Below are 21,955 nucleotides of genomic sequence, written 5' to 3' on the forward strand. Positions count from 1 at the left end.
GTCCCCGGTCTGGCTCCTTCTTCCCCCACGTTTGACTTCCCCCTTTGTAGCGCCTGGGGTCGGTGGGCCAGAACTAAGGGTTCCCCGTGGGGCACAGGGTCCCCCAGATGCCGCTGCCGCATCCTGCCAGCGTAAGGCTGTGTCTCAGGACGGGAAGACGCGCGTTTGTGAACAGCTTGTGTCTCTTTGTGCTGTAGCTCTCCCATGACCTAGCCCGTTTCAAGGAGCACTATGAGAGCAAGATGAGAGCTTTGATGGCCACCGCGGTGGGGGCCGCAGAGATTCAGCAGCTAAAGCAGAGGCACGAACGGAAGGTAGGGCGGCTCGTGCTTTGACCAGCTGCGTGGGTCATGCGTGTTCGGAAACAGGCCGTGCTTCCCGGAGAGGCCACACGGCAGCGACATTGGCCCGTCCTAACCATCCTGGTTCCCTAAGTGTGGTCCTCGGCTTCCAGAGGTCACCACGGCCCGCGGAGCGGCTCCCACTGTTCGCGAGACGCTCTTCACCATCCCTCCCATCTGTCTAGTTCTCTTACACGCGGACGGGAGTGTCCCCTAGGCTCTGTGGGGTGTCACCCCCCGGCCTCACCTGCAGCATCCAGTCTCTCAGATGCCCAGAAGATTCCCACACATGCGCAACCGCGCCGCCTGTCGGGCCGTTTGGGAACTACAGGGATTTTCCCTGAACATGCTACTTCGATGACCCAGAACAGGTTTATTATTTCTAAATGAGTGTTCATTGAAGCTTGATATTTTTCTCAACGTTAACTCTCCATCCAGTCAATGTAGACCCGTGAAGGCCGGGTGGACAGAGCTCGTGGGGCCCTTGGCACTTTTACGAGTCTAAAGGGCCCCAAAGGCCCAGGGGCTCAGGAGCGGCGGGGTTTGAGCGAGGTGGCGGCCGTCCCCGGAGCTGTGTTTTAAAAGGGCACTGTCAAGTACTGCTCAGGTCCACGTCCCGCGTCCTGCCGATGTCCTGTGGTTTGTCCGTGTGTGTCAAGTGCTGCTCAGGTCCACGTCCCACGTCCTGCCGATGTCCTGTGGTTTGTCCGTGTGTGTGAAGTGGCGTCTAACCGAAAACAGATGTTCACCTAGAAGTGTCTTCCATGAGAGTCACTGCTTGATTCCGGAGTGTCCTTGTGTCCTGGGCTTCTCGGAGCAGGAGCAGGACTCTGGGAGTCTCATCCCTCCTTTCAGCTCTGGCTGGTTCCTGTGCACAATGCAAGGCAGCAGGTCACGTGGGAGCGTCTGGGGCCTGATGCGATTTCCCAGGGAATCGCGAGCTCATTCGTTGGTCACGGGGGAGGCGTGACGGAAGCCAGCTTGGTGGAGGAGTTTGGAAGCAGGTGCGCCGGTAGGGAGTGGCACGGGTGAGCAGAATGTGTTTGGGAGCAGGGAGTGATAACGTGGTATGTAATTAGGGCCAGGCCAAGCTGACCCCCTTCATCCAGAAAGAGGCAGACGTGAGGACGGGTTGAGGGCCCTGGCTCGGCTTCCTGGCTGCTGGGACGGGCATTGCAGTTCCCTAGGTGCTGGGACTTTGCTGCTGCTTGAGGACTAGGTGCCGTGCAGGCTGGTCCCCTTCGGTCGTCTGTTTGCAGTTCTCTAATTCTCGTCCGGGGGCCCCTGACTGGGGTCTGGTGAAGTTGAAGGCTTAGCAGTCCAGCATGGGGTAAGAAGGAGGCGGGCTGGGTCGGGAGACGAAGCAGAGGTGCCCCACAGGCAGACAAGCCGTGGGGATTGTGAGCAGGAGGTCCCAGCAGCCGATGCAGGGGAGGTGGTGCGGCGGTGAAGGGCACGTCCCCGGGAGGGAGAGGCCCGATGCAGGAGTCAGAGGGGCTGCGGTGGCCGTGCCCTGTGGAGGCTGGAGCAGGGTCCCGCCCGGTGAGTGTGGACATGGCTTGGCTGCAGCTGGTCGAGGCTTGGGGGACTAGAAGACAGTCAGGGGCAGCCGGGGTCACAGTGCGTGTCCGACACCAGTGCATGCCCCTGGGGAGGGACCCAGGCTGTGCCGATCCGGCCCTGGGGGCAGGGAGGTGGAGACAGGGTTGCAGTGTGTCTAGTGTTGGGGGAATCGGTGGGAGGACCAGCGTGGCGGGCAGTGTGGAGGTCCCTTGGCCCGGACGCTGGCTTGTGTGGAGGGGGACATCTGGGTTTCTCTGAAAGAATCCCTGGGAGCCCAATGGTGAATACCTCCGATCTCAGAGTTTTCAAGAATAAGGAAGGTGAGAAGCCAGAGCAGCTGGTCGTGGCCCGGCGCCCCGATGACCGGTGTGTGCCACTGGGCTCTGGGTTCAGCGAACCGGAACCCCTACACGGCACTCTGGTGGGAAGTGGGGTTCTGGGTTCCCACGGGCTGTCCTCCTTCTGTGACCGCTCACACAGCCTGTGTGCACCCCTGAGCCGATGGCCCTGCCTCCCAGGGAGCTCAGCAGGCAGCCGGGCGCCGTGTCCTGTGTGTGCGCTGGGACCCGGGCCCACTGCGTGACTCTGTGTGCCTCTGATGCCTGTGGGGCTGTGAGTCGTCCCCGGAGCTATGGGACCGGCCTTACCTGCGGTGGGTGGAGGAGGGGCTGCTAGTTTAAGTTCGCTTTTCTTTCTTTTCTATTAAACACACAAAACATGGCCCAGGCCACACACACACACACACGCATGCACACGCACAGCAAGCGAGCTCTCCCTGATCACAAAGCCAACCTGAGGGGACGTTTTAATACTTGACAGTATTCTTTTAAAATAAAAGCAGCGAGTAGATTTTTGTCGACGGTGCTGCTTCTCACGTTTATCCTCCTCTTGCAGATGCAGAAGCTCATGAAGGCCGCCAGGGAGGGCACGAAGGATGGGCTGGAGAAGACGAAGGCTGCTGTGAAGAGAGGCCGCTCCCTCATTCGGACCAGGTCCTTCATGGCTGCAGGTGTGTGGCCCGGCTCGGGCCGATGCGCAGGCCTCCCGGTCCCCTCCGTCCTGTAGCGACTTGGTGCCTCAGCCCTGTGCTTGTCGCTGGGGTTTGACTTAGCCAGGCCGCCTGGGTCTCCCCTCCCGGGGCGGGGGAGGGTGTGCTCAGATCTGCGCAGTAGCTCAGGGACCGACACACACTCAGACAGCAGGCAGCGGAAGGGTGAGTGAATTCTCGTGGCCGGAGGACTCCACTTCTCTTTCTGTGGTCTCCTCTCAGCACACCAGCCCCTCCTGAACCCCTGCCCTGGAGCTTCACTCTCTGCCCCCAGAATTCCCTCAGTGTCCGACCTCAGTCAGTCTGGCTTCTCCGCAACTTTATTCTTTTTTTTTCCCTTTCTTTTCTTTTCTTTCCTTTTTTTTTTTTTTAAGATTTTATTTATTTGAGAGAGAGTGGGTGAAAGAGAATATGAGCGAGGTGGGGAGGGGAGCAGCAGATGGAGAGGAGAAGCAGGATCCCCCTGAGCCAGGAGCCTGATAAAGGCCTCAGACGCGGGACCCTGGGATCACGGCCCGAGCTGAAGGCAGACGAATCACTGCCTGAGCCATCCAGCCGCCCCGTCGTTTGTTCTTAGCAAGGTGTGATAACGGATGGTCTGTTCACGGAGCGTTGGTTCTCCTGTGTACGTGTATTTCCACAAAGACACGGGCTGAGAGCACTTGTTCTAAGCTGGGAGTTTAGGGACCCTTTTGGCGGCGAGGAAAGATCGGGGATGATTCCTGAAGTTTCAGGTTTTCTGAGGTTCTCAGCCGGGGGGGTAGGAGCCTCTCTGCGTCCGAGAGAGAGGCGGCATGTGGAGGCCCCTGTGGGGGGTGAGTCGTCCCCGGAGCTATGGGACCGGCCATGTGGACACTGTGGACCGAGGATGAGATGTCTTCGCACCGGTGCACTCTTACAAGGCAGCTGGTTACCTGCCTGGCGGCCGGGAGTGCACGTTCCAGGAGCGGGCGCCGGACCTTGACGGATTCCTTCACAAACAGGAGCCTATTGCTTGCACAGATGCTCTAAGAGGCGTTCGAATGCACGGTAGCGTTTGCTGACCGCCGTGCCTGGGGGGCACCGTGAAGCCGCGTCTCCTTAAGGAATATCTCGGGGACTGCATGTCACGGCGTCAACACGCACTTGACCCTCCTACGCGTTCTAGTCCTAGTGAAGTTTTCAGCATCTCGAAACAAGATGCGGGAAGGGGGTCAGGAGCCCCGGTGGGTTACTCTGGAAGGCGATGGCTGGGGGTTGGGTTCTGATACAGCATGTGCCCTGGGGAGAGGCTGCAGCCTGCCGGCACCCCCAGGATGAACCCCTGCGCCGGGGGAGAGGGGCGCCATGGGCAGTTCTGACAGGTGCCCAGGCCGGGGCTTAGGGGCCCACCCTACACCCTGACCCGGGACCTGCAGGCCAGCCCCCAGCACGCAGGACAGGTGGAATACCCCGAGCCAGGCATGGAGACGGTCTACAGGGACCCCTGAGGCAGGTGGCCGTGGGTCAGGTGCATGCCTGAGCCTGACGGCCTTAGTTTCCCAAGCTGCGAAGTGGAAGACGGGACTGAGTTGGTGGTTCTTACACTGGGCGTAGTCGTGAAGGAGGTGGAGCTTTTAACCCATCCCACGCACCCAGGCTCAGTGGCCCTGGGACTGATCCGTGAAACCCGAGGGGGGGGGGTTCCGGATACCAGAAGGTTCCGTTTCTATTTCTTGTTAAGACTTTATTATTTAAGGTCAGTTTTAGATTCACAGCAGCACTGAGCAGAGGGCGCAGAGATCTTCTGTGTACAGCCTCCTCCCACGCAAAACCCCTGACCCCAGCACCTGCATCGTCGTGGTGCCTTTGTCACTTCTGATGAGGCCACGCGGCGTGTTTACGCAGCTTCCGTCCGATGTGCCGTGTTCTGTGGGTTTGGACATAGGGCCGGTGGCAGGTGCCCGCCGTTACCGTGCCACGCAGAGGAGCGTCACGCCCTAAGAATCTTCTGTGCTCCGCTGGCTCGTCCCTCCGTGCGCCGCACATCCGGTGGCCTCTGCTCTCATCACTGTCTCTGTGGCTTCGCATCCCCAGATTGTCGGAGTTGGAACCCGGCTGCGTGCAGACACCTCAAACCGACTCCCTTCGCGTGGCACATGTCTGTACGGTGCCCACATCGGTTTGTGGCTCAAAGGCTTGTTTCTCCGCAGCGCTGGACACCACCCGCTCCGGGCGGACCACAGTTAATGTGTCCCTCAGCTCCCGAAGGGATTCTTGGTGGCGCCAAGCCCTGGCCGTCAGGAGCCAGCTGCCAGGAGCACCCATGGCAGGCCTGTGTGTGCCCGCGTTTTCAAGTCCTTTGGGTCAGGACCGAGGACTGCGGGGTCGGACTGTCACCTTCTGTGAGAAGGCACCCAACTGTCCTCCAAAGTGGCCGTTCACGGGGGCCCCGCAGCTCTGCGCTCTGGCCGGCCCGGGGTGAGGCCCTCGCTGCGGACGTGAGCCCTTCTCCCAGGGGTGTGGTCACCGTGGGCTTTTACAGTCTCCTCACAGACACTTCTGCGCAGCCCGGTGTGGAGCTCTGAGTATGATGGTTTCCGGGCTCCTGCTGCTGTGGAACCCTCGCTGTTCTGGTCTCCAGCCGGCACAGCTGAGTGTTGAGAGATGCGCCGAGTTCCGGTCCCAGCACCTTGCTGTGGTGGCAGCTCTGCTTCCCGGAGCGCAGGGCAGAGTTCAGAAGGACACCGAGTCTGCCTTAGCTTCTGCCGGTGACCAAGCGTGGGCTCTCCGCTGGCCTTCGTTCTGAGTGCGGCGTTGCATAGATCGACACGTGGAAGGATTCGGAGGTGTTCAGAGGACACGCCTGCCTTTTAAAATTAAACTTCCAAGTATTGAAAATTTTAGGTGTCGACGGACACTGTGTTCCTCGGGTGGGAAGGGTATTTTCTGGGCGCATCCAAGTTTCCATTTAACCATGGCCCGGTGGAACTTGAGCACGGAAAACCAAAGTGTCTTCCCAAAGCCGGAATTCAATGGGTTTTGTTGTCGTCACCACACTGTAGCGTTATGACCGTTTCTGATTTCTTTTAAGATCACAGATCCTGTCTTGAAGAGGAGCAGAATTTATTTATTGATGTTGACTGCAAACATCCAGAAGCTGTCCTCACGCCCATGCCTGAGGGTCTGTCTCAGCAGCAGGTAGGATGGGGGCTGTGCCGGCTGCTCACGGAGCTCGGTGTCTCCCCGTCAGACCCCTGCCGTCCCCCACTTGCGGCCCCCGTGTGGCCTGGACGTGGGCTCCCTGGCCCACGAGTGTTTGGGGTACCACCGCCAGAGTAAGCGGGAGACGGGTGTGGGCACGATTTATACCGGTCCTGACAGGGCGACTTTAGCTAGAGATGCTGGGCAAGCGTTGGCAAATGGCGCGTACTCAGGCCCCGCACGCAGATTTCCGACAACCGATGAAGTCCACGGGGTGTCTGCGATTTTAGCCTCTGGAAACAGGTAGCAGAGGGAAGAAAACGCGGTGGTGTCCGTTAATGGTCTCTGGGTAAAAGGAAGAGAAACCTCCGGAGCAGAGTGAGGAGTGGAGCTGGAGGTTCCAGGGGGCCCCTGAGCTGTTCTCCATGAGGTCAGTGTGATGCCTGTCGTGGGAACACGCAGCGCGAGGTAGACACTTGTGGACAGTGGTGTGGGACGGAGCAGTGTGGTGACCGTGCTCGGGTCGGAGCCTGGACAGAGAGCCGCACTGGGCGGACGTCTGTGGCCATCAGCCGTCTGCAGACTAGGAAGCAAACGTCCCACAGAGTTGAAGGCGAGCCTGAGTGCGGGGCTAGCAGGCTGAGGAGGCGTGTCCGTGGGTCGTGCGGCTCTGTGAGCGAGTCGGCAGCGGAGGAAGACCCGGTGACAGCGGCGTGCTGGGTGTTATGAAGTCCTCGCACATCCATCCGTGTCACGTACACGTCCCGCGGGAGGACGCTGGGGCTCCCAGGAGGCCGGTGGTAGGGGTTACGCCATGCCCTCGGCACAGTATGGCCCCGCACCTGGGCCAAGTCTCTGATCCCCAAACCTAAAATCTTAAATCCTGAGTCTGTTGGTTGGGTGAGCTGTAAATGCCCTGCTCTCTCCGGTGCTCCCTGGGGACGAGCGGCTGCGATTCCCGTGCAGCGGGGTGCTGGCTGTCCCTGTTCGTGGCTTACCCGCCGCTGTCCAGCCTCACCAGCTGGAGAAGGGGACTTGAGTTCTTGACAACACCCTCCATGTCCCTTTGAGGTCTGTCTACCTGGGTCCCCTCACCCCACTCTTATGCTGTGTGGGGCTCTGACCACTGATGGGGTCTCCGTGCTCATTCCTGGGGGATACAGTGTGACTGGGACTTGGGTCCCCTTGTCGGAGGACATGGGGTCCAGTGGTGAGGGATGAAGCAGGGCCTTCCCTGGTGGCAGGCATAGGTGGGACACCATGACGTAGCAGGGGACAGCTGTGTAGAGGACGTGGGGCCTGGCCTCTCAGAGTTCTCTCAGGACTGTTACAAATGTCTGTAATTTCCTGGGTTTGACCCCAGACGTTCTACCTGAGGAGACTTGGAGCATCTGGGAATCTGAATTCAGGAGAAGGGACGGTGGAGAGAGGCCGCTGCTCGTCTGGGGAGTGACTGGGCGGTGGGGTCTGGCCTTCCTCGTGGCGCTCAGACTCCTGACCGCGGGGGCCTCTCTCCACCGCAGACCCTTCTGCACTTAGTGCGTCCCTGACCTCCTTGCGTGCCCGAGGAGCACTGGTTTCTGTCTTAGCTTTGTGGGTTTGAATGTTCCTTTTTGTGGAGGGTCACTCCCTTGTCAGTCACCTTTTGTGGGACGGTACGGCCCTGGGACGTCCTCTACTGCCAGCTCCCCATGGTGGGCAACGCCATGTCCGGCCGCGGCGGGGCGCTGGGCTCTGTTGCTGGTGTTGTGCGGGTGCTGCGGGGTGAGGGGCAGGGCGGGGTGGGGCCGCGGGGTGTAGAGGCCCTGCTGATTCTGTGCTCATTCTTCACTCATTGGCAAAAGGAACTTGCTAGACTCTGTGTAGGCTTGATGGCCCCGCCAGGTGTCCAGCCATTCCCAGGAACCGTGCCGGAGCGCTGTCCCCCGGGCACGACTGACCCGATCCGTGAGGGTGAGGGGGGTGGCCTTCATCCCCTCGCCGTGCCTTCTGCCGCCTGGCTGTGCTCGCTTGTGAGCTCTTGAGCCAGAAAGGTCTCCTCTCACTTCGTAGGCCGATTCTGCTTCCACAGGTTTGCGGGAGCGACGTCCCTAGATCGGTTTGCGGGAGCGACGTCCCTAGACCTGTGATAGCACCCGCAGGCTTTGAGTCAGGGCGGAGCGGCTCTCAGGCTTGATGCGCTTGGGGAGCTACCGCAGCCCAGCCCAGCGCAAGGCCCAGGAGACTCTGCCCTGCGGCTCCCGGCGGCTGATGTCATGGCTGCAGTGTGGCCTGTCCCGCTGTCCCTACCGTTTACAGTTTGAGGCTGGACCTACCTCGTGGCCGTGGCAGTGGGCCCAGGAGTTTTTGTGCCTGGAATGTGCCATCCAGCACCCTCAGGGCCAGGGCGGTGTCCTTTGCTTCCCGCTCTGAGGACTCAGGAGCAAAGCAAAGCTTGTCCTGCACGAGAAGTGACATTTCCGTTTCCTGCTGTGCTCCGCTCACTGCCGTGTTTCTGCGCATCACCAGGTTGTGAGAAGGTACATCCTGGGCTCCGTGGTCGACAGCGAGAAGAACTACGTCGGCGCCCTGAAGAGGATTCTGGAGGTATGGACGTGTCGTGTCGCGGGGGACGCGGGTGTCACGGGCCTCGTCCGCCCACATGGGTTCATGCGCACACACGAGCCGGGACGGGGTTGGCGTGGCAGGACCCCTGGGAGATGCAGAGAGCCACGTGGTTCGCATGAACCGTGACTTCCGTGAGTGGGTTTCTCCGCGTGTCTGCAACGCACCCTCCAGTGTCCGTGCCGCCCCCACGTGTCTTTGTCAGCAATACGAGAAGCCACTGTCTGAGATGGAGCCCAAGATGCTGAGCGAGAGGAAGCTGAGGCTAGTGTTCTACCGCGTCAAGGAGCTGCTGCAGTGCCACGGCATGTTCCAGATCGCGCTGGCCAGCCGCGTGGCCGAGTGGGACTCCGTGGAAACCATCGGGGATGTCTTCGTGGCCTCGGTAGGCTGGTGCGCCCCGCCCGTGCCTGTGCCTGGGGGACACTTGTGCTGGGGTCCACATCGGCAGTGGGCCTGGCTGCTCTCTGTGGCCACCGTGGCGGGGGGCTCTGGGGCACGTGGTCAGGCGCTGTCCTGAGGCCGGCGGGGTGTCATGGAACACCACCAGCTCTGTCCAGTGCAGCCCCAGGCAGTTGGAGTGTGGTTTTCGTGGCCGAGCCAGGGCTCTGTGGACAGGGTGCCGCTCTCTCCCACCCAGCCCCAGGGCAGCTGGGTCTCGCCCTGCTCCCTGCCCCATCAGGGTCAGTGGAAACTCCCCACATGTTCCCTCCAGCCAGTGCTCTAGGGCCTGGGGACCTGTGGCGCTGATGCAGTCTTGAGGCCCCTGGTGACATGGGACGTGGCGGTCCACGTTCACATTTTGTGGCGGGGGAGGAGGAGGTCGGCTGCCTGGAAACCAGCAGCTTCCGGTGTGCACCGGCAGTTCCAAACCCTTTGTCTTGGTCCATTTGTGAACTCCGTGTGCTGGGCTTAGCGAGTGTTCTGTGTAGACGGGCAGCTTCCGGCGGCGGCGGTCGGAGGCCTGCGGGTCCAGGAGCCGTGGACCGCAGCCCACGCCGCCATTGGGATGCGGGAGGCCTTTGTCCTTCCCGTGGAACAGCGTGGGCTTGATGACGTGGGCGAGTCACAGGCCGCCTCGAGCACCGCGCAGGAGCAGAGCTCTCCCTGCGGCGTCTGCCTGGTGCCCCGCAGGCGTCCTCGCGGAGAACAGAGAGAAGAGAGACAGCGTGGTTGTACGGCAGTTGTGTTTTCCGGCTGTTGTACGTGTCGGTCTCTGCATTTGCTCTCACTTCTTGAAATATTTGTCTTGGTAACTTCTTTAAAAGGAAGAAAAACCTTAAAAAGTGTAGTTGATTTTTATACAGAAAGCATTTTTTCTTTCTGTCAGCGATGGTTGCGTCAGATACCCGGATGGATTTTACTGTGTATCTTGAGAATTTGTGGGATCTTAGGAGAATCCCAGTGGGAGGCCGCTTGGTGTTTCTAGGGAAACAGGACAGGGAGCAGCATGGCCTGTCAGCCAGGGGCGCAGGAGGGGATTGGTGGCCTGCCTCCCCCACAGCGTCTCCGGGGACCCTCGGGGCCCGCCAGTCAGGCTGTTGGGGCCTGTGGGGCGGCCCCCCCAGAGGTGAAATCCATGTTGCGAGGACCGGCCGGACGTCAAGGGCAGGTGTCTGGTCAGGGTTGCCGCTGAGCTGAAGGCTGGACCGTCGGGGGCCTGAGCAAGGGTGCCCGCAAGCACATCGGGCAGAGCGGGGGGAGACCGACCAGCTGTTCAAACAAGTCCTAGCAAGTTTGCTTAAAGAAGAAAGGAAATCACACGGGGTCGTAAGGAAGTGCGTCCTGTGGAAACATCCCAGCGACTGAGAGGTCCCGTCTTGGGTGGGGGCGCGGGTCTCAAGTCTTTTCTCCTGTCCCACAAGTGTGAGCCCCTGGGCTCTGCGTGCCGTTGACGATTTTCCGTTCTCTCTGGTGTTTCAGTTTTCCAAGTCCATGGTGCTGGACGCCTACAGCGAGTACGTGAATAATTTCAGCACCGCGGTGGCAATCCTCAAGAAAACGTGTGCTACGAAGCCTGCGTTCCTCGAGTTCTTAAAGGTTAGCCCTTGGTTTTTCTTCCCATTTTGGGTTTTCACACCCTCTGATAACGCGTTCCGTGTGCACATGCTTCGTGGTGAAGCTTTCCTGCACGTTGCCTGTAAAGCTCGAGTGCCATTGGTCACGCAAGCTTTGGTACCAAGGGGCTGGGGCAGAGCTGGAAGCGAAGGTGAGTCTTAAGGGGTGGCAGGGCTCTCGGGAAATAACCTCCATGTGCACACCCCGGGAGGGGTGCGGAGGGGTGGGCAGACGGAAAGCTAAGGTCCGATCGCAGAGGAAGCTGCCTCAGGATTGGGGTGGAGACCCCCGGGCCCCTCGAGTCTGAGCAGGGAGCTGATCCCCGAGGGATGAGCCCCCCGTGAGCCATGGGCTCTGTCCCTGCTCCAGTGAGAGGCAAGGTGCCTCTGACGTGGACAACTCGGAGTTGACCTGGGATATTTGGCCCACGGCCCCTCACCGTGGCCAGCCACCGACCCCAGACCTCACGCGCACGGGGCCCCAGCTCCCGCCATAAACCCTGAGCCAAAGCTTGCTCCTTTCCTTGAACTGAGTTCTTGATCTCCTGCCACCACAGTGAGCGGGTGCGGGTGCCATTCTCGCCAGCTGGTTACACTCCCGTCAGCATTAGTGGGGGATCCTGTCAGTCCCCGCTTCGAGGGTCTCAGCGCTCGGTGGTCTCTCCGTATCCCACGCAGCTTCTGGGGGAAGGACACACAGACGGTCAGATGGTCACTTGCTTGGAGGAGGTAGTAACTATCTTGTGGAGGTTGTCCGCCGGGGGGGGGGGGGCGGCTGCAGCCCCCGCCGCTGGGTGACCGCTTGCCAGGTGGCCTGGGGACGAGGTGTGGGTTGTCCTGGTCCACCCGGGAACCAGTCTTAGAGGGCTGAGTCGCCCTTGGTGGTGATGGGGCTGAGCCCTCACTCTGCCATCCGGCCACACCGCTGCCCTAGCTGGAGACCCCATCCCTGTGCAGTGGTCTGGCCTTTGGCGCGTCCCTCCCTGGCACACAGAGGCATGACGAGGGACTAGGTGGCCCCTGCTGCACGGTGGTGGCAGCCCTCACACCAGAGATCCTCTGCCGTGGCTGCTCCTGGGGCAGCTTCCACAGGACACAGACTCAGGGACAGCCTGCCCCTCCCCACCCCACCCCCAGACCCTCCCCCGAGACCCTCCCCCCAGAGCCAAGCCTGGCCAGCAGTGGCTGCCGTAGAGAACTCGCCCAGAGCGTGGGCCTGGCTGCCTTCAAGAGCCCTGCTGTCTCTCGTTTGGGGTTCTGTGAGGGTTTTTTTCTTCTCCTTTTTTTTTTCCTTAACATTTTATTTATTTAAGAGAGAGCAATAGAGAGCACAAGCAGGGGGAGAGGGAGAGGGAGAAGCAGGCTCCCACTGAGCAGGGAGCCTGATGTGGGGCTCAATTCGGGACCTCGGGACCAGGACGTGAGCCGGAGGCGAACGTCCAACTGACTGAGCCCCCCAGGAGCCTCTTTTTTTCCTTTCTGTCAGCGCACTCTCGGGTGGCTATAGCGTCTCAGAAACCGTCAGTCCCTAGAAGGCCGAGATGTGTCTGTAGAGGGACGAGCCCCGCCTGGGGACTGGGCGCCCTCGGAGAGCATCGAATGCCAACCCGGGAGATTTCCACTCGGAACCGGCTACCGCATGCTCTGGCCCTCAGAGGCGCGAGCACCCGGGCGGGGCCGGGTGTGGGGCTCTGCAGCCGGTCTGCTGCACGGGGTCTGCCGCACGGTCTCCGTTGGGTAAGGGCAGCCACGGCCCCGGGTGGGGGTCCCTGCTAGCCGCAGTGTGAGAATCCGCTTCTCCCCACAGCAGTGCCAGGAGTCCAGCCCTGACCGCGTCACGCTCTACAGTCTGATGACGAAGCCCATACAGAGGTTCCCACAGTTCATTCTGCTGCTGCAGGTAAGGACATGCGCCCTTCCCAGCGTCTGCCTGTGCGCCGCCGCTGTGCTCCCGGCCCCGTCTCCGAGCTCCTCCCTCCCCGGGCGGTTATGGGGGAGGGCAGGGTCGGGGGCTCCCGAGTGTGGACACGGCCCCGGGCCCTCACCGGCCCACTCCTGCATGGGCAGACGGGGTGGATGCAGGTTCTCCAGGGACAGAAAGAAATCCGACCCCTTCTGCTGCCGTCAGGGTCTGGGTCTAGGGTCAGGTGGAAAAGAACCACCCTCTGCAGCCAGAGGGCACAGGCAGACTCGGGAGCCGGAGTCCAGACTCCGACAAGCCGAGCCCGTCGTAAACGTGGTCCACAGACTGTGTAGGGAGCAGAGACCCCGTGTGGAGAGGCTCACCCGTGGACCCGACGTGGTTGAAAACTAAGAACATTCCGACTGTGTTGTTTCCAACAAATCCGGTTTTGAGGCCAGATGTGAGGCACCGATTCCGTGGGACGCTCCATCCGCGCACACACCTCACCCTCCCCACAGCCGGGGCCCCGCCGCATGGAGGCGGAAAGCCCACGCCAGCCCCCGGGTGTGGGTTCCGCCAATTCGTCAGGCGGCTCGGCATTGCTTCTGTCTGGGGGCGCAGCGAAGGTGGACTGGCCTGGCCCTCGGTGACGTCACCCAGGCTCCTTCCCTTGAGGTTACAGCTACTGCTGTGACCGACCAGATCCCTGTGGAACGTGACCTCCCAGACAGCGTTGTCACAAAGCTGTGAGAAGAAGAATACGCACCCCAGACTGCTGACATCCGCTGTGTCCGTGGCTGGTCTTGTGGGGCAGTTAGTCTTTGTCTGTTTTCCACGTCCGTGTTCTAGCGAGCGTCAGTTGTGGTATGTATGTGTCAGATCCAGGTTCTGGTTCCGCCGTGTGTGCTAGAGGGTTAATAACAGAAGCCATCAGAATACCCAGGAAATGTGTTTGATTCCTCCAGCTGCTCGTGTGGGAGGCCCCAGGTGGGCAGTTCGGTGAGGAAGAAAGATGGAGCAATTAGTTCCTTCTTTAGCTAGAGGGGGACACAGGGACCAAGGGCAAAGACCTGACCGCCTTGTGATCGTGTGGAGCGCGTTCAAACTCACATGCAGACTGCGCTTGGTGGTGTGCTGGTGTGTGCCTGGTCACCCCTGGTCACCACGGTCACCCCGTCCACGGCGCGTGCCGAGACCCTGCTGGGTCTTCACGCCGCACTCACGGAAGGTTTTTGTTCTTTGTTTGTTACAGCTGGATGTGGTTTCCAATCTCGTTTGTCAGCTTTTGGTTAACTGTTAGTAAGTCCTAGTAGACCTTTGGCCCAGGTATTACCAAAATAGGTATTTTTAGCAAAGGTGGGAGGGCCATGGGGAACAGAACGAAAACACCAGAGGACAGGCTCTGTGCCTCATGGTGCTTGAGAGCTAGGGTGTGGTCTTGGGTGACATTTCTCTGATTCTGGTCCAGGAACACTGCGTGTAACCCTGGGCTGAGTGAGTTCAGTCCCTCTATGGTTCTTCCTCCCCGACTCCCGCCCCGTCCTCCTGGGACTCAGGAGACTGACCTGAGACCTCCCCGACAGGTTGGGGGGGCTCAGGGTGGGTCTGGGGCTCAGGAGAATGCACGGTCAGGCGCAGAGTGTGCAGTCTGGGAGGCTGGGTCGTCCAGGGGCCCCACTCCCAGTACGGATGCTCCCGGGAGCTGCTGCTTGGGAGACTGCAGGGGCCGGCGGCCGGGCTGGAAGACTAGACGGCATGTCCCCTCCCTTCTGAGTCTGCTCTGTGCACGCGGGGAGGGATGGCCTGCCGACTGGCGTGCTTCCAACCCCTTCTTCTGGCCCATTGGGCAACCTGCTCTCCCTGTCTTTGCGCCAACCCCAGCTCTCCTGGGCCGTGTTACTGGTAGCGCTGGAACCCCCCAGGCTTCCCTGACCCATGGTAAAGCTGAATGGCTTTTCTGGGCCTGCTGGGTTGAGACACGTGGTCCCGTAGGAATGTTTGTCTCAGGTGTCCCGATGCCGTTATCTGTCCCATGTTGGACAAGTGTGACTCACGGTCTGGACGGAAGGACAGACGTCCTTTTTCCCTACATGGTTGTGTCCTGGTGTTGGTGGATCATCCCACGGCTCTGCTGTGTGATGCATGTCCTGACTGTGGTCGGCACTGGGGCCAGCCCTGCCAGCTCGTTCCGTTGGAGCCGGTGGCATTCTCCTGAGGAGTCTGCTGCCTTGATAGGATTCAAGTGACAAGTAGGGACGCGGGCGTGCAGCAGGGTCTGTACAGCCCACGCAGAGTGGAAATACGTTGTTGCTTCTGCAGGTTTTTTCCTTCGGATGAAAAGCAGGTGGAAAGGTGAGGCAGGCACCGTCGAATTCCGGCATCGGGGGGCCAGGTGAGAAGGGTGCCTCCAGACACGTCTGTTTCTGTCTGCAGAGTCCATTCGTGGCCTGCGTGAGTGAGCTGAGACCCACTCAGGGTCCGGTGTCAGAGCAGGGGACGGCCTGTGACTGTCCCACAGATGCTGCTCCTGAAAGCCGACTCTCATGTTTGACGCGCGTGGTGCCACTTTGTCAGTGACCAGACTGTCGGCCCCTCCTTGCAGCCTCCTCTTCCCTCTGGGAGCCTGCGGACGCGCACAGAGGGTGTCCGGCCCCCGGGAGAGTCGGGTCCTGCGTGCGGGGTGAAGGCATGGGAGGGATGCCGCTGACTCTGTGTTTGGAAGCTGACTTCCGGGGCCTGGGTCCGTTGGTCCAACTCGGGTGGAGAGAAGCAGGCTAGGAGTGACCTTGAGCATGGTTACGGAGGGCGGGGCGTTTCTGAGATGTGGCACGTTCATATTTATGGTGTCCTTTATTGGGAAATACTATTTTTTTCCGTTAGCAAAGCCATTTAATAAGTTCCTTTTGTTTGTGCAAAAGGAGCCGTTCCCGTGTGTGGCCAGATCGTGAGTCACTCAGCTTCTCCTTCTCTCCCCGTGCTTATCTTACCCTCCCCCGACGGAGCGTGTGAGCCTCATGGCCTCTGGCTGAGACCACGTGTGGGCCGTGGTCCGCACCCCCGCCCCGGCAGTCCCATGACTCCTTTGACCGTGTTTCTCCCCCAGGACATGCTGAAGAACACGTCCAAAGGCCACCCGGACCGGTTGCCCCTTCAGATGGCGCTGACCGAGCTGGAAACCTTAGCGGAGAAGCTGAACGAGAGGAAGAGAGACGCCGACCAGCGCTGCGAGATCAAGCATGTCGCCAAAGCCATAAACGAGAGATACCTGAACAAGGTTGACCGGGCTCCTTGGTCCGTGCGGGGACTCTGTGCTGTGTACTAACAAGCGCCCTTCTTTCTGCCACTCGCTACTCACCTTCTGGAAGCTTTGCGCGGACGCCACGGCCCAGGCCCTGCCTCAGAAGGCGATGGAGTGCGTCGGGCGGGTCGGGCACGCTTTCTCAGGGGAGGGGCCTCCCACGTTCACGACACCCTCGCAGGGTCTGAGTCTCGCTGCCAAAATGCGGTGTTTCCTCTTAGAGGGTCGTGACCAAAGCGGAGGGTGTCACATTCGTTCTCACCTGTACCTGTCTGTGCTCGGACTAAGCTGCGGGTGTCACGAAAATGGGAGGGAGCCGCGGCGGGAAAGCAGTTCCTGGGCAGAGCTGTGTTTCTGCTCTACGTTGGCGAGCCCCTCTCCTGGGACAGCAGCCTGGGTTGACGTGGACTTCGTACCTGCTCACGGCCCTGGTCCACGGGGAGAGGTTCAGTGAGAACCGGTGTTGAGTAATTCCGTGTCATACTTACATCGCTAAGGTCATTTCCGTTTCTGTCTGTAGGGCTAGTGTCCTCCCAGACAGTGACCCTCTGTGGATTACGACGAGAACTTTAATGCATTTTGAGGAACAGGTTTTTCCTGACTTTCTTAATAATTTGATTAGGAATTTCTGTGAGCTGAATGTGGCATTAAGAGCCGGGGACGTGGTTTAGGACCCTGCTTGGCTCTGGTAACAGCGCTTGGGGATGTGTGTGGGACCCAGAGTAAGGCTGACGAGGAAGGGTTGCATGTCCCTCGCTGGCGATCCCGTACCTGTGCGCATGGCCTCGTCCTCCCCGTGTGCACGTCGAGAACAGGCTGACAGTGAGGACGGCCAGCCGCGGACAGGAGCCTGTAAGGGCTGGGGCTGATACTTGGGCAAGTCATTTAAGGAGAAGGTGTACGACTTGTGGGTGAGAAAGGTGGGCCCCCCGTGCCTGGGTCCGTGTCTCCTGGCTGGAGGAACTGTGTGTACAAGGGCTGCGGTGGTCAGACTCCCCTCACTCTAGGTAACTCCAAACACTGTGAGAGCACATAATAAAATCCGCCCTCAGCATTCCACGCGGTGAACGCATACTGGGTGATTGGAAGTGCGGGAATTCTCCATAAAGGGGAAACCGGCAAAGCTCTGACGCTCTGTGCTCCTGTATTTTGCAAGACTTCTGCTCATGCTTTCTGTCCTTCTGATGACCTCAGTTGTGGGGAGCGTGTCAACCGTGACTTTGAATGTTTAGCTTCTCAGCAGCGGGAATCGGTACCTCGTGCGGTCGGATGACATGATCGAAACTGTGTACAACGACAGAGGAGAAATCGTCAAAACCAAGGAGCGCCGTGTCTTCCTGCTGAGTGATGTGTTGATGTGTGCCACGGTCAGTGCACGGTGAGCTGGGGCCTTACTCGGGGGTCCGCTGGGCTCCCACGTGTGTGCCAAACCATGGGCAGCTTGAACTCATCATGTGCTCTGAGTGGCAACGGCACGGAACTGGCCTGTGAGAGTCAGGGCTCCCTCTCCCAGGGGGCCTGGGTGCTGGGCCTCCATGAGCCCACCCCCGGATGGGAGCCAGCACGGTGCCTGTGGTCCCCCCATGGTGGCCGGCCCCCAGTCCCGTGCAGCCCCAGCACGATTCCAGCCCCGCCTTCTCAGGGCTCCATCTCGCTGAGCCTCATGCGCACAGTCTGTTGGGTCCTGGTGGGGAAGCCAGCGATGCCTGGGACTCCGGGGATCCCGCTGAGGACCACCGTCAGACCTGTCAGCCTGGCGCCCGGCACGGGGCTGCCTGGTAACTGTCAGTGTTTGTTATGGTTCCTCGTCGTCCTCAGTAGCTCTGAGACAGGTGCAGAATAAGTCTGGAAAATATGCCCTTTTTTTTTAACGTTTTGTTTGTCAGCGAGAGGGGAGAGAGCATGAGTGGGGGTGAGGCAGAAGGAGAATCTCGAGACGCTTTGCTCAGTGTGGAGCCTGGTGCAGAGCTTGCTCTCACGACCCCGAGATCATGACCTGAGCCAGAACCAAGAGTCGGTTGCTTAACCGACTGAGCCACCCAGTCCCCCCCCCAAAATGTGCCATTTTTAACCACTGCCCCGTGTCAGGAATTTGCTTGATTCATATCCGTGGCTCAGCCTTTATCGTTGAACTTGCCGTGGCCACACTCAGACCTCTGGAAGCAGCCACGCTCAGCGTGGTTTGGCCACTGCCTTCACCCGCCTGTGGAAAGGAGCAGGTCAGTGAGGCGTGGGCCGAGCCTGGGGGCCCTGGAAAGGTCTGAGCAGTACGTCCCAGCAGGGAGTGCCTTCTGCTCCCTGTGTTCCCATCCCGAGAGCCACTTGCTGCCACATGGAAGCTAATGGCACAGACTGGTTTCCAGGCCTAACTGTGCAGGAAGCATCCCCCCTCCAGGTGAAGCGGTCAGCTCTCTGCACACACTGGAAAGATGAGGTCACACGGTGAAAGGACTTTGTGGACAGCGAAGCACAGTGCAGACATGGGTGTTTCCTGTCCCACGTGTTTGCTGTTCATAAGCAAGCTTTGTCTGAATGTAGCGGGAGGGCTGCTCGCTGTCCTACGGGGTCCTGGGGGCGGCCCAGGTGTATGCTCCAGCAAATGCCCCTCGCTCAGTTTGGGTCTTTGGAAAAATTTTATGTCATTTTTAAACACCTGAAGCTGACAATACACTTTCAAGATGAGCAAGAAGTGGACAAACCCTTAAAAACAGATTTAGCTCTTCCTTAAAGTAACCGGGCTGTGGCAGGGATCCCAGGTTCCGACAACCTTCTACAAAGTGAGGAAAGAGGGGAACGCTGTTCCGTGGCCACTGAGATGTTCTGAGCGACACTCCCGGGAGGCAGTGCAGGGAGGACCCACCTCGGTCAGGCCAAAATGTTATAGCGGCCCCGAGGATTATCAGAATAGGAAGATCCCCCAAACCTCAGCAGGAGTGAAGGTTCTAGATTCAAACAGGATAAGTAGACATTGGGGTCGAGTTCATGGGCTTCCCCGTTTTTACGTACAGAGCCCGCAGAACCCCTAGAGCACACAGTGTCTGAGTTTTGCCTTCTCCTCTTTCCCCTTCCCTCCGCGGACTAGACTTGGAGAAGTAAGGCCTTCCAACGTTAGAGGGAAGTTGGGCAGCTCGGGCACCAACATGTCCCGCGTTTCAGTTGAAAGTACAGCGTCTGGCCTTTTGGTTATTCCTGTGTACATTTTGACTGGAAAAGATACATACATCTTGCAGAAAGCAAACTGAGACAGTGACCAGAAATGAGGAGCAGTGATTGCCCCTGGCGGGGGAAGGGGGGCTTCCTGGCCACGTGGAGGACCTCAGGTGGCTGGTGGCCCGGCAGCCCTGACCGGTGCTGGTCACGCAGGTGTTTGCTGCTATATCTTCCCCTGCGGAGTGGGTGTGACTCGTGTGTTCTCTGCATGTAGACCGCATTGTGTGGCCAAAGAAGAAAATAATCTGCACAGGTCATGGGATGGTTTTATTTAATTTTTACATACGTATTTTCATCACAGAGCCTGATGGCAGGATTTGACTTTATTAGACTGGGTTCGCTCTAACCGGGAGTAAAGAGGAGCTCTGATATGAAGCAGACATTTCCCCTGATAGCAGCCTTTGCCAGAACACAGGAGCATCTCTGCCCAGCCGTCCGTCAGGGAGCCTCCAGCTTGTCCCCTTTAAGCGTTCGTGGGAACGCGAGAGCTTTTGGGAGATAAGCCTTCCGTGTTCCCCCGTCCTCCTGGATTAGGCAGTGAAGGGTTCCTACCCTCCCCTGGGAGGTCTCCTGTGGGACCAAATGGCGTGTTTCTTGCCTGAGTGTCAAGGGATGACAGGTATCCTGACTTCTGCGGGGAGGGATGCTGACACCGCGGCCTCCTCTTTCAGCACTGCGGACAGCAACGCCATCGCGTCCCCTGGCCGGAAGTACTTGTTAAAGTGGAGCGTCCCTCTCGGACACGTGGACGTGGTAGAGTATGGCAGCAGCGATGGTACTGGAGAAAACAGGTGTCCCCCCGTGCACCCCCCGGAGAGCCTGGCGGTGGTCACCAACGCCAAGCCGAGTAAGTGACACTTGACTCATGTGCATGTGTCTTGGGGCCGTGTCAACGCCAGCTTCAGAGCCCCTGTTCTCTCGGCCTCCACAGTGTCCGGGGCCCCCAGGGGATGGTGGGGCTGTTGGACGAGACCGTCTTCGGAGCCCTGTTTTACGTCGGCTGGTACACGTAGACGGAGAGCCCACTGGCCCCTCATCTCTGAGCCCACCTTGCTGGCGTGTGCCCTTTGGGTTGGCAGGGGAGCCGCAACCTGTGGGACGTGCCGTCTCCCCAGGTTTGTGATTTCTGTTCTGCGTTTTCCCACTCAGCAGGGAGGGCGCTGCCTCCCGTCTCCCGAGCATGCATGGACATCCAGCAGCGTGGGGACCTTGGTCGTGGGCTTGGCTCTGCCATGCACCCTGGCATGGTGCAGCTCCTGCTCTCCCCCATCTCCCCAGGGAGGGGGTGCCGGGTCCTGATCAGCCGAGACGAGCCAAGGGTGTCCTGACACTGGCAGGACTGGCAGGACTTCACAGCTGTGTGATGTGTGTGGTCTTAATTACTGAAGGGTCTTGGGACTGGAGATTTTGAATGTGTTACAGTATTCGTGACTTCCTCTTTCCATCTCTTTTTAATTTAATTTAATTTATTTTATTTTTAAAAATTTTATTTATTTGACAGAGATAGTTCACAAGTAGGCAGAGAGGCAGACAGAGAGTGAGAGAGAAGCATGCTCCCTACTGAGCAGAGAGCCCGAAGCGGGGGTCGATCCCAGGACCCTGGGACCATGACCTGAGCTGAAGGCAGAGGCTTTAACCCACTGAGCCACCCAGGTGCTCCTGTCTCTCTTTTAATCCAATTAAAGCCTGGCTGAGTTTCACCCTGTCGCCGGCCTCTGCCCCAGGCGTGGAACACACAAGACAGTGGGGACCAGCAGTCGGCCTTTTCATACATGGAATGAGCCTTGATATTAAATGTTCGTGCTGTAAATATATGGGACAGCCTCTCAGATGACTTTGTTTCTGAGTGTTCAGAAGAAGGTGCCTTTAAAGCCTGCAGCTCTCCCGGCCGCGTGTGCCCGTCCGCTCGGACTCACAGAACAGGCCTGAGGAGCATCAGGTCTCATCGGCTGGGAGGTCTCCCGTTGTTCTCGCTCGTGTGACGGTAGCCGTTGGTCCCTCGGGTGGCGGATCAGCCTAGAAGACCGCGTCCCCAAGCCCCGTGTTACGGGTCCTGCAGTCCTGAATCACTGACCGCTGAGTCCTTAAAGGCATTGCCGATGGGCTCCGCAAATAATCAAAGTCCCGGAGTGAGTCACAGAGTTTCCACGGCGAGAATGTGCTGAACGGGCAGGGCGGGGAGGGGGTTCTCCCAGTCTGACGTGGGTCTCTGGGATGTACTCACATTCCACTGGTGTATCTCGAATGTTTGGAAAAGTCTGTGTAAGTTGCTTGGCAGAATCGGGTGCAAATCCCACATGCGTTTTGGTTTTGCAAACAGCACCGTGCCTTCCTGTGTTTGTAACAGCAGCGACGTTAAAAGGTATTCGCGAGTGAGATTTCCTCCTTGTGCTCGAGTCCCTGCGTAGAATCACTGACCCGCGGCTTTGGTCGTAGAAGGGACACTGGGCAGTACACGGCATCGCTACGTTGTCTTAATTGAGTTTTTATTTGTAACTTCCATGGAGCTAACGCAGAATGAGATTCGAATCCGTTAGCAGCATGGAAAAGCATATGGGAGGGAGACTCGATTTTTAAAATACAGTCGACCCTGAAACAACTCCGGGGTGAGGGGCACCGACCCTGTCTGTTGAAAATCCTCATACGTGATTTGACTCTCCAAAAACTTAACAGTGAAAACCTGCTGTGAGCGGAAGCCCCAGCGATAGCAGGAGCAGCTGGCACACACTTCGCATGATACATGGATCCTGCCCTGTGTTCTCACAGGTC

The 21,955-nt window shown here is 59.2% G+C and overlaps 1 protein-coding gene across 1 annotated transcript in view; it reads left to right on the plus strand.

Moving 5' to 3' along the window:
- Positions 1 to 21,955, plus strand: part of ARHGEF10 (Rho guanine nucleotide exchange factor 10) — a 76,121-nt gene that overhangs the window by 25,445 nt on the left and 28,721 nt on the right. Inside the window, 10 exon segments of the mRNA XM_047713479.1 lie at positions 198 to 314; positions 2,799 to 2,913; positions 6,005 to 6,111; positions 8,623 to 8,700; positions 8,924 to 9,103; positions 10,642 to 10,758; positions 12,583 to 12,675; positions 15,782 to 15,952; positions 17,209 to 17,354; positions 19,858 to 20,033. Of these exon segments, the coding sequence (XP_047569435.1) occupies positions 198 to 314; positions 2,799 to 2,913; positions 6,005 to 6,111; positions 8,623 to 8,700; positions 8,924 to 9,103; positions 10,642 to 10,758; positions 12,583 to 12,675; positions 15,782 to 15,952; positions 17,209 to 17,354; positions 19,858 to 20,033 (1,300 nt within the window).

This window comes from Lutra lutra, chromosome 2 (assembly GCF_902655055.1).
Source record: "Lutra lutra chromosome 2, mLutLut1.2, whole genome shotgun sequence".
In the NCBI taxonomy this organism is placed as follows: Eukaryota; Metazoa; Chordata; class Mammalia; order Carnivora; family Mustelidae; genus Lutra; species Lutra lutra.